The sequence below is a fragment of the Acanthaster planci genome, linkage group LG03 (genome assembly GCF_054643075.1).
Source record: "Acanthaster planci isolate LZ-2023a linkage group LG03, COTS_SCS, whole genome shotgun sequence".
NCBI classification, from domain to species: Eukaryota; Metazoa; Echinodermata; class Asteroidea; order Valvatida; family Acanthasteridae; genus Acanthaster; species Acanthaster planci.
Window position 1 is genome coordinate 20,190,849 of NC_141779.1, and position 14,327 is coordinate 20,205,175.

The 14,327-nt window shown below is 42.2% G+C and overlaps 1 protein-coding gene and 1 long non-coding RNA gene across 2 annotated transcripts in view; one reads left to right on the plus strand and one right to left on the minus strand.

Moving 5' to 3' along the window:
* Positions 1-1,996: 1,996 nt before the first annotated feature.
* LOC110991148 (uncharacterized) lies at positions 1,997-11,640 on the minus strand. The gene is made up of 2 exons (XM_022256359.2): positions 11,184-11,640; positions 1,997-8,360 (listed from the first exon to the last, which is right to left on the minus strand). Exon 2 carries the CDS (start codon positions 8,067-8,069, stop codon positions 5,202-5,204), a length of 2,868 nt encoding a protein of 955 aa, XP_022112051.2. The 5' UTR covers positions 8,070-8,360; positions 11,184-11,640; the 3' UTR covers positions 1,997-5,201.
* A 2,633-nt stretch (positions 11,641-14,273) lies between these two features.
* The window catches only part of LOC110991058 (uncharacterized), an 82,838-nt gene continuing 82,784 nt past the window's right edge, over positions 14,274-14,327 (plus strand). The window contains exon 1 of the long non-coding RNA XR_015424618.1: positions 14,274-14,304. This is a non-coding gene — a long non-coding RNA (uncharacterized LOC110991058). The remainder of the gene's footprint in view (positions 14,305-14,327) is intronic.

The window sequence follows — 14,327 nt, forward strand, 5'->3', positions numbered from 1 at the left end:
TATTAACAAATCCAAATATATAAGTTTTTACCAACTTTGAAAATTGGTTAACAGATTGTTCTGATATAAAGAGGGCGTTTATTCTATTCATTGGCTGCTGCGACACTGAAGGAACGATCACCAGCCTTGGTTTTACTTAATGGTACTGAAAGGCGTAATGTATCTTTACTAGAACGTAGGTTGGGTCTCGAGAATTATAAACATGTAAACAATCGTGAAAATAACCGCGGACTTGATCATGAAAGAACTTGAAAAAAAAACCAGTAACACTTTGAAAATGATTCTTTGTCTGAGAGAATGTGACTTCTGACTGCATAATGACATGCCTCTTTTGTACTATATTTTCTAACACGAGACAGGTTCCTCTGGCAACTGAAAGCGAACGGACTGGCATATATTCTTCTTGCCACATCCCAACCTGTCCTTCAGCATGCCCCCATTTTTTTCAACGCAAACTTCTGCCCTTGTTCTCGTCGCCTTAAAATGGTTAACATGCATTTTGGAGATTCTAGCGAACATGACTTAATTCTGATTAAAAAAAGCCATCTCTGGACAATACGAATTCAACATCAAAACAGCTATTTGCCGCAAAGCCATTTCTGACTTGGTCCATTAAACCAGTTCGTGCTCAGTAACCTGTGACGGAACTTTGAATTTCTTGTTGTCGTTTGAAAGAGGACATCACAATAAAACCATTTATCAAAATAACCGGTCACATTAAAGAAGCGAACAAATTCATCTCGGTTTCCTGCTGTTTAAGACACCCTGTATATTGACAGACCATCAACCGGTAAACGCTGAGGCTTTTGTCCAGTACATTTAGGCCTACCCGGCTTCTTCTTTGACATCGAAACCACTTGTCTGCTGTAATGTTCAAATTAAATGAATGATAGTTCAATCTTTGGGTTGATGTATGTGCATGTACATAGTTGGATGTTCCGGTAGCAATATGCGCGTGGAAGTTATTACGAAGCCGTCAACTTCAAATTAAGGGATTAAAAAATCAAGGAAGGGAGACGAAAGCCGAGACAACCCCGCCCTCCTGTACGGTTTGATACGGCGACATTTAATCCGAAGTAGAGGTTCTTCTCCTGCCAATAGAGATAGCTCTATATTTCACGATTAAAGGGTAACTTTGAATGTGTATAGTTACGCAACATAACGGTGGATTACAACACGCCAATCGTCAAAAAAAAACCTAGGTTGTGGAAACTCAAAGGAGAAAGGAAGAAGAGATTGATCTTGAAGGGAAATGATCTCGAGTAAAAAAAATAGCATTGTCGGATGAGCGAAAACATGCTCAACACATTTATTGCTGTTCCAGATTGTTAGCTTTGATGTGAAAACAGTGAGGTCAAGCACACAATTGGGCTCAATCCGAAATCATTTCCCGCACACGCAAAGCGGAGCAACACAAAATGAACGCCAAACAGAAACCCGATGTTGACTCCCACGTGAAATAGTTGAAGGCCGTTGATATGAAAGAACGCCAGCAAGTAAACTGCATTCGCAGTAAATAGTTCAGCATTCCCACGGATGTGGTAAAGTAATGCTTAATTATATATAAAACAGGTTTTGCCCTTACCCAACGTATATAAGGGCAAAACCTGTTATATATAATTAACATCTCCCCAACGCAAAAATACATCTTGAAAAAAAACGTAATGCTTCTCGTACCGTGATAAAAGAAACCCTTGGCAATAAAAAGCTTAACTTCAATACTCTTTTCATTAGTGTGCCCAGGTCACGGTGCCAAACAACTATGTACGTGTAAATCAAAATGTTCAAACCTTTGTTGAAGTCAGAGCCGGATGCAAAGCTTCACGAATCTAATCCTTTATATTTACATGTAGGCCTACTGTACATTGTACAGTGTATTGGTCGATCTGTCTGTGGGACACGCCCCCCACATCAGCCAAATAGGGAATGGGGAACAGAACTCTCTAAATTATTCAAATGCATCGTTTAACGTGGAGGACAGTCACTTGCAAGAATGTATTGAACCACTGCCATTACCTTTTTATTTCAATGCAAACTCTTTGTTCGTCTGATGATTTTAACTTGCCTTGATTGACAGACTTCTACTATACGGAGTCTGAACTGGCATAAATCAGCGAGATATATTTGCCACCTTCATTTTTGCGTTTTATTGCGAATATTGGTGCGACCCTGCTGATGGAAAATTACTTTAAGCCAACAACATAGAAAGCATTTGGGAATTGATACTTAAACCGATAACCTTTGAAATTAAATCCACAGAAATGAAGGCTGATACAAAAATGCTGAGGTGAAAATGTTCTTTAAATTTGTTCAACTGTCACTTTTCCCAAATAAATTACGATAGTGAAGTTTTCAGCCGATGAAGACCAACCCTCCTGCAGCTGAAGCTAAGATTTTCAATTTTTAATTGAAAGTAGCAATGCATGTTCCCGCTTTCGTTCATTATATTGGCTTAATGAAAATCGAGGTCCCCCGTGGAACATGTAAGCTAGGCCTAAAAGTTCTCAATTGCTCCATCCCTGTTGCCAGTAATGTTATGCAAATTTGTAGTTTTAAACTTAAAGACAATTCGGTTAGCAGCGACTGAGTACACTTGTATGTAGCATATATACGCCCGTAACAAAAAGAAAGTTAGGCCGTGTCCGAATCACTTCTTTACAGCCGGAAGTTACACACGACTTAATGGGAACTGGCCGCAGCCACTGCCATAGACACGTGCGTAATTTCCAGCCGTAGCCAAGTGATCAGCAGTCGGGTGTTTCACAAAAGTGCGCCTCCAAGAGTTTGCAACTCGTTGACCAATCACAGTGCGCGAAATCTGTCGACCCAACGCGCGTTTTGGATAGGGTCGACAGATTTCGCGCTCTATGATTGGCCAAACTCTTGGAGATGCACTATTCTGAAACACCCGTATTCCTGAAATAACAAACCCCTTCAGGCATCTTGGTTTTACTTTACGCAGCGCTTTTATGAAGAGTATGACGCAACAAGGCAATGTGGCTACGAAGGCAAAATCGCTTTAGAGATTTGAGTGGAAACATTCATAGAACTCAAGACGCATAAATTCACTCACCAATTCGAAAAATAAACCTATGTTCCGATTGTGTGTACATGTACATACCTCTATATCTTCGCAAGTTAAACTTATTACTCCAACTTACAGAAAACTAATGTCTATTTGACGGCCTTGATAGTTGCTTTTCTAAACTGATTATTCATGTCTGTGTTGTGGCGTTCAAAAGCTCCATGTCTTTGTGAAATTTTGTTTAAGTTAACCTTAGGGTCGTACTTGCACTTATTGTCCCAACAAAATACATTGTACATTGATAAAAATCCTACGGTACTATTGAACGTGCTTCGTTTACAAAAACTAGTACACAAGTAAAATAACCTGGCGTTAAAAGAAAAATGGTCAATTAGTATACATATACACTATTAGTGCCTGATGTATACACGTACAGTTAGGAAGCAAGAAACAATACATTCAAAAGCTCAATGTAATATTTTGTAATATTTTCTACAAACTGATTTTCGGGGTAGGACTTGCACTGACTATTCTAACAAAATACATCTACTTGTATATCGATTAACAAATATGATGGACTTAATTTTAAAGAAATTAAAGTTCAAATAAAAAGGAGATGGTAAATTAAAATAAGGAAAGTTGTCAGGTCAGTGTACAAAATTAGTAGGTATACACATACGCTTATGTGCAGTACGAAATTTCTTAAGCCATAAATAACATTAATTGATAGATGAATAAATACGAATGCAGCACTTTACTCTTTCGTGAAGAAAACAAAGTGATGCATTTCTGTTTATGAAATATACAGTTAATTATCAATTCTCTCCGAACATGGACATTGGAAGCTTTTCTTTCATACTCTTGGACCAATCAGCTGCAAAGAATTATTAAACTGAAGAATAAATAGGCTCACTTCTTGGCCGTAAGATATACACTTTTGAAACATTCTCAGTGAACACATTTGTAATTATCCAGGCATCCAAACCTCGATCATATTAAAGATCAAGAATGTGAACTCCACTTGGGAAAGAGTTGACTGTGCGGGGATCCTCGCCTGCAGCGCCTGGTAGACAGCAAAAGTAGCGGCTGGCACGTTATGGCAAATTCCCCAGTGAGCATTCGTACATTTGTACATGTAACCCTTTCAATAAACCCGGGACAGTCTCCTGCGCGTGTGCTTCGTGAAGCTATCGTTGATGGAACTGTCGCCCGAGTAAAGTACTCGTAGAAAGTAACCCACTCAAATAGACTCTTTCAGAGTGTTTTCGCGGATATAACGGAATTACCGAACACTTGTAAAAACAACTGGTACGTACATGCGATTATGGATCAGTTTACAAAATATGTGAACGTGTTTCCTCTCCAGGATCAAATCGCCTAATCTGTTGCCAAGTGCATTTTGAACAAATACATCTGTGAGCACGGTATCTCAGAAACCCTTTACACTGACCTTGACCGTCAACTGACATACCTTTGAAAAGAGGGTGGTACTCCTACATATCGATCATGCCTGGATTTGTTATGACAACTGATAATATTCATGGTGTATGGTAAAACGAACGTATGCAATATTGTTATCAGAATAAGTCTGCACGTAAATCAGTCATGAATTATTCGTTAGCAATACATACAGCCTTAACGATTTCCGATTAATGGTGGTAAAAATGTATGTACATGTATAATTATATACAATCAAATTTCGATGTATTTAAGCACGGTTATTGATATGGCTTTGGTCATAGCAAGGCAATTTTGCTTCGCTCAGCAGCCTAGTCGAAATGTAAAAGTTGTGGATTAAAGCAAAACTGTAGAGTGTATTACTGAATCACAAGGATAATTTTTTTATTTTTTTTTTATTAAAGCTTGTTCTTAAACTAATTTTTGTTTGGAGATTCGAATTACTGAATTGGAAATGGTCAAACATTGTTTTAAAAAAATCGATTATCAACTTCCTTTTCTCCACCATAATATTAAAGTTAGAGAGCACCGAAAAAACTTTAGACCCAGCGATCATTTTGGAATTTTTCTGTAACAAATAAATGCATAAAAGATCAGCGCAATAGGCATTCTGTCCCCTGGGGATGAAAACGGTGCATGTACCTCTAATTGTCGTCGATGGTGTGTCATGCAAATGATCTTCGTACACAGTTCATTCACTGGTTGTTTGTTCAGTCCATCAGTTCTTAAAAAGTCCCATCCAGCGTGCCTTTCTCTTCGGTTTGCGTTCAACCGCAGAGGGCAGTTGTTCTTTCTCCAAACGAGATTCTGAGATGTTAGCTTCCTTTGAGTCATCCTGTTCCTTTTCTTGCTTCGGTTTGTTGGAAGGAGGTACGGCGTACTCGCTGCTCTGTAGAGCCCCGTCCATCGGCTGGTAGTATTCACTTAACGAGCCCTCGGAATCTGACCAGACGATCTTCTTGGTGACCTTTGACGGCGCCTTCGTGACTTTTGATGGCGCTTGGAGTTGGTCAGATTTCACCTTAGTCATGTCTATGTAACCTTTGATCTCCCCATCGACATCCGGGAGCTCTAGGTAGGAGGTCTCGGAGGTGGAAGAAGACATGCGAACTGACCGTACGGCTTTCGAAGTTTTATCAGCAGGTCGCCAGTCGGGATCGGGCCCTTGATAGGACTCATTCTCGGAGCTGATGTCGGCACCGTAGTTGTACGAACCCTGGTCCGGTTCCAGTGTGTGGTACACAGGGTTCTTGCCGTTGGCGGCGGAATAAGGCTCCCTGTAGGACTCCTCATTTGAGGATAAATCCGCCCTTTCTGGATCACAAGCAGTTGGGGCAGGCATGGGTGCTCTTGAAGACACGGTAGCACGGGACTGAGGGCGTGTGGGACCTTTTCCTCCGGCCTTGGTGTCTGGGGACGTTTTGTAGATAGCATCTCCCATACCGTCATCCGAGGTTCCAGCAGCAGGAGGCACACTATAGCTTGGGCAATGTGCGTCAGTGCTGCTATCGCTGCTCATTGTCCCCGATCGGTGATGGTTGAGTGATGCCGCAGAATGTCTGCTGGGTACGGTACCCAAAGGCATGTACGACGCGCTCTCCCCTATCAAGGAATCCTGTCGCTGAGCCGGTTTGCCGTGGTCGGTCGAAAGCATGCTTCCCTCTCCATATATGCCGCTGTCGCCCATCATGTCGTCCATGTCGAAGGTGGTAGATTTCTTCCTTGTCGAGCGGTTCTCTGAGTTTGCCTTCATGGAGGATTTCAATAGCTTAGGAGCGTACCTGGACGAATTGGGCGTCTTCTTTAGGGCTTGATACGTTTGTCTCGGCGGAGGAGAGTCTTTGGTTGTCTCGTTGAGGTCCATATACGAAGATCTCTCGACTGCACTGGGTTGCTGCATGGGAAGATGACCGATGGTCCCGATGCTTCCCTCGTTGGAACTGTTCCTCGATTTTGATGCTGGCCCAGTCGTGGAATTTCCATTTTGCCTGCTGCTCTTTGGTTGTGATGAAGACGCAGACTTTGCCCTTGGCTTGGAACGGGTATTCGGTGTCACGTAGGAGTCGCTGTCCGTGAGATGTATGTTTTGGAGAGAGACAGCCTTACGTGGTTTCTTCTGAGATTTTACTTTCCCCAGGGTATCCGATAGCAGCTCGGTATAAGTCTGCGGTCTCGTTGTGGCGGTATCCAGAGAATCATCCCCAGGCGGTGGAAGATAGAACCAGGACTGGCGTCTTTGGTCCCTCAGTTGTGTCTCCGACCTCATGGACCAGTTTGAAGAATTGCTGTTAAGTGACGCAGGCCAAGTCAGAACGCTTTCTCTCTTGGAGCGCAGCGTCGGCCCCCTGCCGACGTCCCTTAATGATTCCTGGTCTGGCTCACCTTTTCTGGAAGCGTTAAGTTGGGAGGTCAGCCTATTGACTCTCATGAGAAGCCGGACAATGAAGGCGCACAGGGTAAAGTTAACAACAACTGTGAAGAGGAAAGCCGCAAACCACGGAACGCAGATTCGTGAAGTTGCATGAAATGATTGGGTAGGTAGAACATGTGGTGACTCGTTCAGAACAATGGTACTGCGCGACTCCACGTAAGTGTCTCGGTAAGGGACTCGACAGACCACGCTGGTCATATTGTCTCCCCGTTGAACATTACGGATCGTTAGGATCGCGCCGCCATCCATTTCCTCCAATCTGTGCGGGTCGATTTTTGGGATGGTTTCCCAACTCAAAGTGGGCACCGCTGGGTCCGAGCTGCACAGGAAGTGAATGTCGTCTCCCAGGTTCACCCGCTCCAGACTGCGCACGACCTTCACAATTGGCCAGTCCATGATCCGCAGCGGTCCCAGAGAGCAGGTTCGGTCGGATTCTGGGTACGCCGGGCTGGTCACTCGGCAAACGTACGTGGCGCCCTGGAGATCATGCGCTACTGCCAACTGGAGTTCAGACACCATCATACTAGGAGATTCGACCGTGTGGTACACGGGCTTGGGAAAGGGGCCATCTTCCGTCACCCACATGGCACTGATTTGGGGGTTACCGATTTCAGAGACGCAGGTTACCGTCAACTCTGTCCCCGTGAGAAGAGTTTGGCTGCCGTTCAGCGAGCAGTACGGATAGCTGCTTGACGGGAAGTATAGCACCGATATGACAACAGTCTCCGACGCCATTGCCGAGTAACCGTACTCGTTTTCTTGAAGAACCTGGCACTCGTAGCGGCCGTCGTCGTCTCTGGTGACTTCACTGATGGTCAGGGTGTAGCTGGTCAACATCCCCGCGGTGATGTTCACACTGGTCATGTCCAGCTCGAACCGGGAAGACATCATCTGGCCCATGGTGTCTCCCCAGGTTATGGACCGCTGGTCTTTGCTCCACATTATGACTTGGGATTGATTCATGCTGCGGACTCGGCAAATCAGCGATGTGGAGTGACCCTCCATTGGGTGACTCTGCGACGCGCTGGCTTCCAACGTGACATCACCATTTACCGGATGATAACTGTAGAACAAGAGAACACCAACGAAAACACAGTACGGGAACAAGAGACCCGCTTTCTTGTCAAACATGAAAAATGTAAATGTTGGAATCATGGCAAGCCTCCAGAAATGGCAATGCGTCGTGACTCCGGTAGTTATAGACGCACAATGGCAACAATGTCAGGGCTGACCAATCGACGTAACATGCAAACACCTTCACACCTACAGACTTCGAGGAGACCCCGGCCTTGACTACCCGTTGTCTGCCAGTGAATCACGCTGTTGTCTGATGGACTGCTTTTGTTTCTCGTCATCGAGATTGTTAAATAAATAACTTGGCAGATAGCGTCCTAGGCGTCGTGGCCTTCTTCGTCGTGTTGCAGAAGCTAAAATGGCCAAAAATATCTGTGAAATTGAAAAGGAGAAACCATTAATTTTCCCTTTACATCAGCTTTCAACTTGGAGTTTGTCCATTCAACAATTAAAAAGTCACCCCTACACCAAATCAATCGTTTTGACCAGTGACAAAAGTTGAGCTCAAAGCAAGGACGTACACATCTTTAAAAATTAGTGAACGACAATGATGTAAGAAGTTGAAATCATTGACATTATACCCGTGCCAGTTTACCTACATGTTCGTGCTGGCACTTACTGAGCACCCGACTATAGAGGGGCTTTGTATCATTTGTAAATTGTTTGGATATGTTGCACTTGTTTCCTGTTGTTTTTCATTTATTATAGTGTATATTGTATTTGATAAACGGGGAAAGAAAAGACGTGGCAGCATTGCAGTCGCTTAAACATACTTTTCCGATGTTTAAACTTTAGAAACCTAGAACTGAACAAATTCATAAAGATCGAAGAAACGAGAATTTTTTTTAAATAGTTGTACCGTTTACTAATTTTTGAAAATATATGGAGATTTAGATAGTAACTGGAGACTTCTTTATGAAACAAGGTCAGGGAGTCTGAAACTCGACCATGAATTCATAAAATTAGATTTGAAAAAGTTAACAAAGGAACTATCGCATTCTTCCTCGAAGGCAGTTTATCATTTAAAACAAGGATTGAATCAAAGCCACTTTCTTCTTATAGGTAGTGTCCATCAACGAAATGTAATTATCTTTCCTTACATGTTACTTGGATAGTATTTAATCCAAACTTTCTCATAGACTCTAATCTTCTTTAATGCGATTAACTCCAAAGCTGGCTGCAACTGTGCCTTCGCGACCCCTTTCGTTAAACACCCGTACAATTGCAATAACCTTCTTATAAAAGGGGATGTTGGGTCATCTGAAGAAAGTAGTCCAAAGCTTTGTCAACTGCACTAAATGTCTAAGTACATGTACCCGTGCAAGAAAATTATACATGTTGTATATGTATTCCAATAAACAGCAGACATGAAATCGTGTGCTCTTCGAGAAAAAAGTCTTTGACATCAGGAGTGCGGAAAAAATTAAGGAACTAATCCTGCCAAATTTACCGGTACTCATTCTTCTGTATACGTTATTCTCTAGTACATGTATTTTCTTTATAGAAATCGTGTAGTTCTGAGTTTTTGCAAGACAAGCTTGAGGTTTAGGTTTCAATTCTGAAGCAGCTTTCTGCATGGTATTTTTCTCCAAAGTGTAAAGCCATGTGATTTCAGTTTAAAGGAAAGAATAATGGAAAGACTAGCCATTCAGCCCGGCAGAAAGTGGGATGACAAGGAGAAAATATACATGTATTTAACAATATAAACTATGTACCCGAATCTCTCTTCTGAGATATGTAAGCATGTGTCCTTGTACTTCGTGAATGACCATTTTCATTTTCATAAATGTTTACTTCATCACTCAGTCTGATAATCCCAAATATTGGCCTTGAATCCTTTATGACTCTCTGAGAGAATGAAATGTTGACAGCTGCCTGAGTGACAGTGAAACTGTTACGTTGTCATGGATGCAGAGTTTAGTCATACGTCAGCCCTTGTTTGCAAAGTGCATTAAATACATATGTTGAGACAAGTTGTCCACAACAGAGATTAGAAAAGGTGGAAGAACTTTTGGAGTTTCCAAATCGGACAGATTTTTTTTATTTCGACACCTCCCACACGATCAACAGAATTTCTTAATTTTTGTGCAGAAACAAATTTTATCCGTATTTTTCCTAAGAGTATGTGGCCATAATTCAACCGGAAATCAAATGAAAGTGTATACACACAATGGGTACATATTCATTTCCAGGTTTATCCCAAAAGGTAATCCGAAATAATGGGGAATGTGACCCAGCGGTGTTTACATACACGTAATGACCGGTTATAATTATATTCATGTACTTAAAATGCATGTGGAATTTGGCTAAGACTTGTTGGAATATGTAACTGAGGCTTTTTAATACTAACATTTTATTCCATCTTGTTAGCAGTAAGTTGGAACTCTTAATCTACATGCATGTGACTCACATTTATGCTGATTATTCGATTCGAATAATACAAGTTGCCAAAACTGTTTCGTATAAGGTGTAAGTTTCCACTAGTGTCCCGGGAATATATGACTTGTATAGATCTACGGAAACCTACGAGGTATAGTCCCACTTGACATACACATGTAGATATGAAATAGTCCACCCTGGCCCAGACGAGATAAACCACTTTTTCTGTTGGTTGAAATTTATTTCTGTAGGGAACAAAAGCTATTACCCGAACAAAAAACATCTAAGTCGCTAGATGTTTGCAATGAGCGAGCTGCACACTTTTGGGTCAGGGTGCACTGTGACAAATTATTGACTTTGACAAAACGATTTCAGTGAAACTTCACAGCGGCAGCAACTTTGGCAAAACGTATTGTGAAAATCTGCGGTGTCCTGGCGCCAACGTTTTACCACATACACCCACAGTTAGGGCTAGTCACAGCAAGGATCCTCCAACGACCAGGAATTTTGGACCTCTGATTTCGTATGGCCTGACTTAAAATACTTTTATTTCATAAACATTCAGAAATCCGAATTGCGGCTGGATATGTACCGATTTTTGCCAGTGTCTTTCTGTGGTTTCTACTTTAATCCAAAATCATTTCAAGACCAGCTTATACAGCTCTACGAATCGATAGTGTTTTGGAGATAAATGGATGAATATGGAAACAAATGTACACCGCGTACATGTAACTGCTCATGTACATACCTCCATGTTTACAAAATTACTGCTTACCGCTACCGACGTTATTAAAGGAACTGAGTGGCTCAACTTACCGTCGGATCTGAGATGATTTTTTTTGCCGAGAGCTCTAGTGGTTCATCTTCATTAAAATGACTGAAGCGATGATGCCTCTTTTCATCGAATCTCTTTTCTGGCGCAAATAATTTACATCATTAACATCTCCTCCGATGAGTCCTCAGCGGACATTGTAATGGCGGACATCCGCTCGTTACATGTACATGTACTTTAACAAAACAGAAAAAAGGTCTTTACTCTAGGGCCAAGATTCACTCCTAAAACTGATATGCGTGGGCTTACTTCCCAGCGTCTCTGCCAAGGAGTTCGATGCTAGCTTGCCCCAGAATGTTTCACGCCCGAACTCTTCTTCAAAACGTCTCTCCTGAGCGTCACATGAGATCGGGTGTTGCTTTGACACGAAAACTTTCAACCAGTTTTGGGCGCAGCAGCTCAAACTAGCATGCATCTGTTTATCAATGCTTTGCCTGGTTAACAAGAATGCCCAAACTCTCGTCTACACGGTCAGTGAGTTTGAATAGTATTCCCAGACGGGAATGGTTTAGCCGGATCCATAACAATGGGACCCGAGAATATGCCTAGTCTTTGTTGGTTCAACCGGCTCATACAATAGTCCAGCCCCTATAAAAGAGAAGGGTTGTTTTTTACTGGGCCAGGCTAGATTGATGTGTCATGGTGTGAACATTTTGCATGTGCCTACACGCTGAGAGAATGTGCCAGGGACTTTTCGACCCCATCTGTACTTACTAATTATGCATTGCCATTACAGCTAACCAAATTTTAAAAATACCATGGCCTCTCCTGATTTGACCCAAAGATACGTCTGAAAGAGCCTTAATAAACGGAATTACAAGTTTAAAGATGACTGCATAAATTCATCTCTATACACGCAGTGCCCCCACAGTTAAGATTTGGATAGATTTGCTTTTCATTGTGTACATTTCACGCTGAAAGGGCCTTGAAGACACAGTTGGGCCTGCTCGGCCGAAGAAGGAACTAGACAGAGTTGGGACAATGAAAGCACTTGAAGCATAACAAAAGAAACGTGACTGGCAAAGGAATCAAACTTCATACCCATATTTAAAGATACAAATTTGTCTTCAGCAGGTTTTGAAAAGAGCATTTAAGTTAAGACAATCTCGATGATAACACCCATTTATTTTATTTTCCTTTACAGCAGCAATAACATGAAAACGTAAGTACGTTTTAAATTCGGAGGCTGTGGGAGAATGACCTTGTAACGTCTCGTCGGCGTTTGAACAAACCTAGCGTTTTTGTCAGGACATGAAAGACGATTTAGTTCACATTAATTTCGGGTAAGTCCCAGAGTGTATGTCGCAATTTTTACCGAAATGTCAATGTACATGATGTCGTGTTTCTTTTCTGTGCTTCATGCAGAATCGGGACTTTCACAATTTCGCAAGAAAAGTCGATCGTGGTTGCGGAAAGGGCAGTTTATTCTCTGATAAAGTGCATCAGGGAATTCCCTTCAAGTACAGCTAACCCAACCATAAACTAACACGTGAAAGCCTGATGAACCCTGATCTGTGGTGCATCACGATACCAAGTGACAATGGGCCATTTTTGGCAATGTCTGTACTTTTGCTCCGGGGAGATGTTAATCTGTTACAGCTTTGCCCTTATACCGACGTGTCGTCTTAAACACTGTATTTTGTGCTTGTCCGAGAGCTAATGAAACGGTTGTATTGATATGGAGTGTCTTTGCATGCATACAGAGTTTCAGGAAAAACCGAGCGTGGCACTGCCGAGGTTTTTTTTTTTAGGTGGGGGGGGGGTCGCGGGTGTGAGTTTGGCCAAGATAGCCCGGCTCTTTGAGGGTTAATCAGGTGGTGAAATGTGGAAGGTGGTAACTCATACAAAACGGTTCTGGAACAGTTTTTGTTCCGTCCAGTTTTGACAATGGTGTTGAAAGCGTACACTAAAGTTGGCCCTTGATGGCGCACTTCTAGAACCTTCAAATAGGAAAAGAAATAGCGTTCAAAAGTGTTAGAATCCGCATTTTTTATTTATTCGTTTACTTTTTAATTAAAAATATGCTCTATAGAACCAACAATGCCTAATATAAGATTTGAAACTTTTCATGGTGGAGATAGCAGGGAAACTAGATAGGTTTGCAGTGGCGCCATGGATATAATTATGATGTGGGGTTTTAAAAAGAACCGATGGCACTCAACATTTCGGACAGTATGCTTTGTCCGTCGTATGGAGACTGCCGAGGGACCACTGATGAGGCAGCTTATATGGTGTGTATAGAGGGACCTCCATACCAGACTCAATGAACACAAAGCCCATGGCGGGAAAGGGGAAACGACAAGTCTGCCATCACCAAGCACTCCCACATCGAAGACCCCATTCACTCAAAATGAGATATGAATATGTATATGGTGCCATCGCAAACCTATCTAGTTTAATACATAATATGCAAGAGAAATATCGTTCGAAAAATTGACCTCATATATTCCTCTTAAAATCTGAGACAATACTTAACCAGTGTTATAAATTTGTGCTTTTGCAATAAGGAATCATATTATTAAGCATGATAGGGGGCTAAGCGTGGTCCCATGTAAAATCCCCACAGGCGGGCCGCGCGAGGGAGCTCAGTGGTCGTTTAACGTTCAGGCTCGATCTGTTTCGATAGCGATGGTTGTGCACCGGCATCTTGATGACATCTTTTCGCCGTTCCGGTTCCGCTGCATCTGTGATGGCTTTTCGGCGTAGCATACTAGCACAACGTGTACATTTTTTTCCACGGAGCACTGAGAGGGCATTAATAAGTCAGGTGTAAAAGTGATAATCCAATTAACTTTTTGAGGGATTGAAGAAAGCCAACGAAGAACCACCCCAAAGAGAATAAAATTTTAACGTAGTAAAATTATCTTTTCCATTTTTTCCTCTTCAGGCACTAACTAAACTTGACACTGAAATAAGATACAGGTAATGCATTTATACAAGTTATTCCCCGTCCTGCTTTTTTTTCGAAGAGCATTGTTTCCTGACCACTTCTCCGAAAGCTGCGATACGCGTACGACGTCGATGCTTCGCTTTGGGAATTGCTTGCGTAGCATTGGCCAGTAAGTGCCGATAGAGGGGGTACTTCAAATAGCTGCTGTGCACCTGGTAAGTTCGAGAAAGTCGAGTGA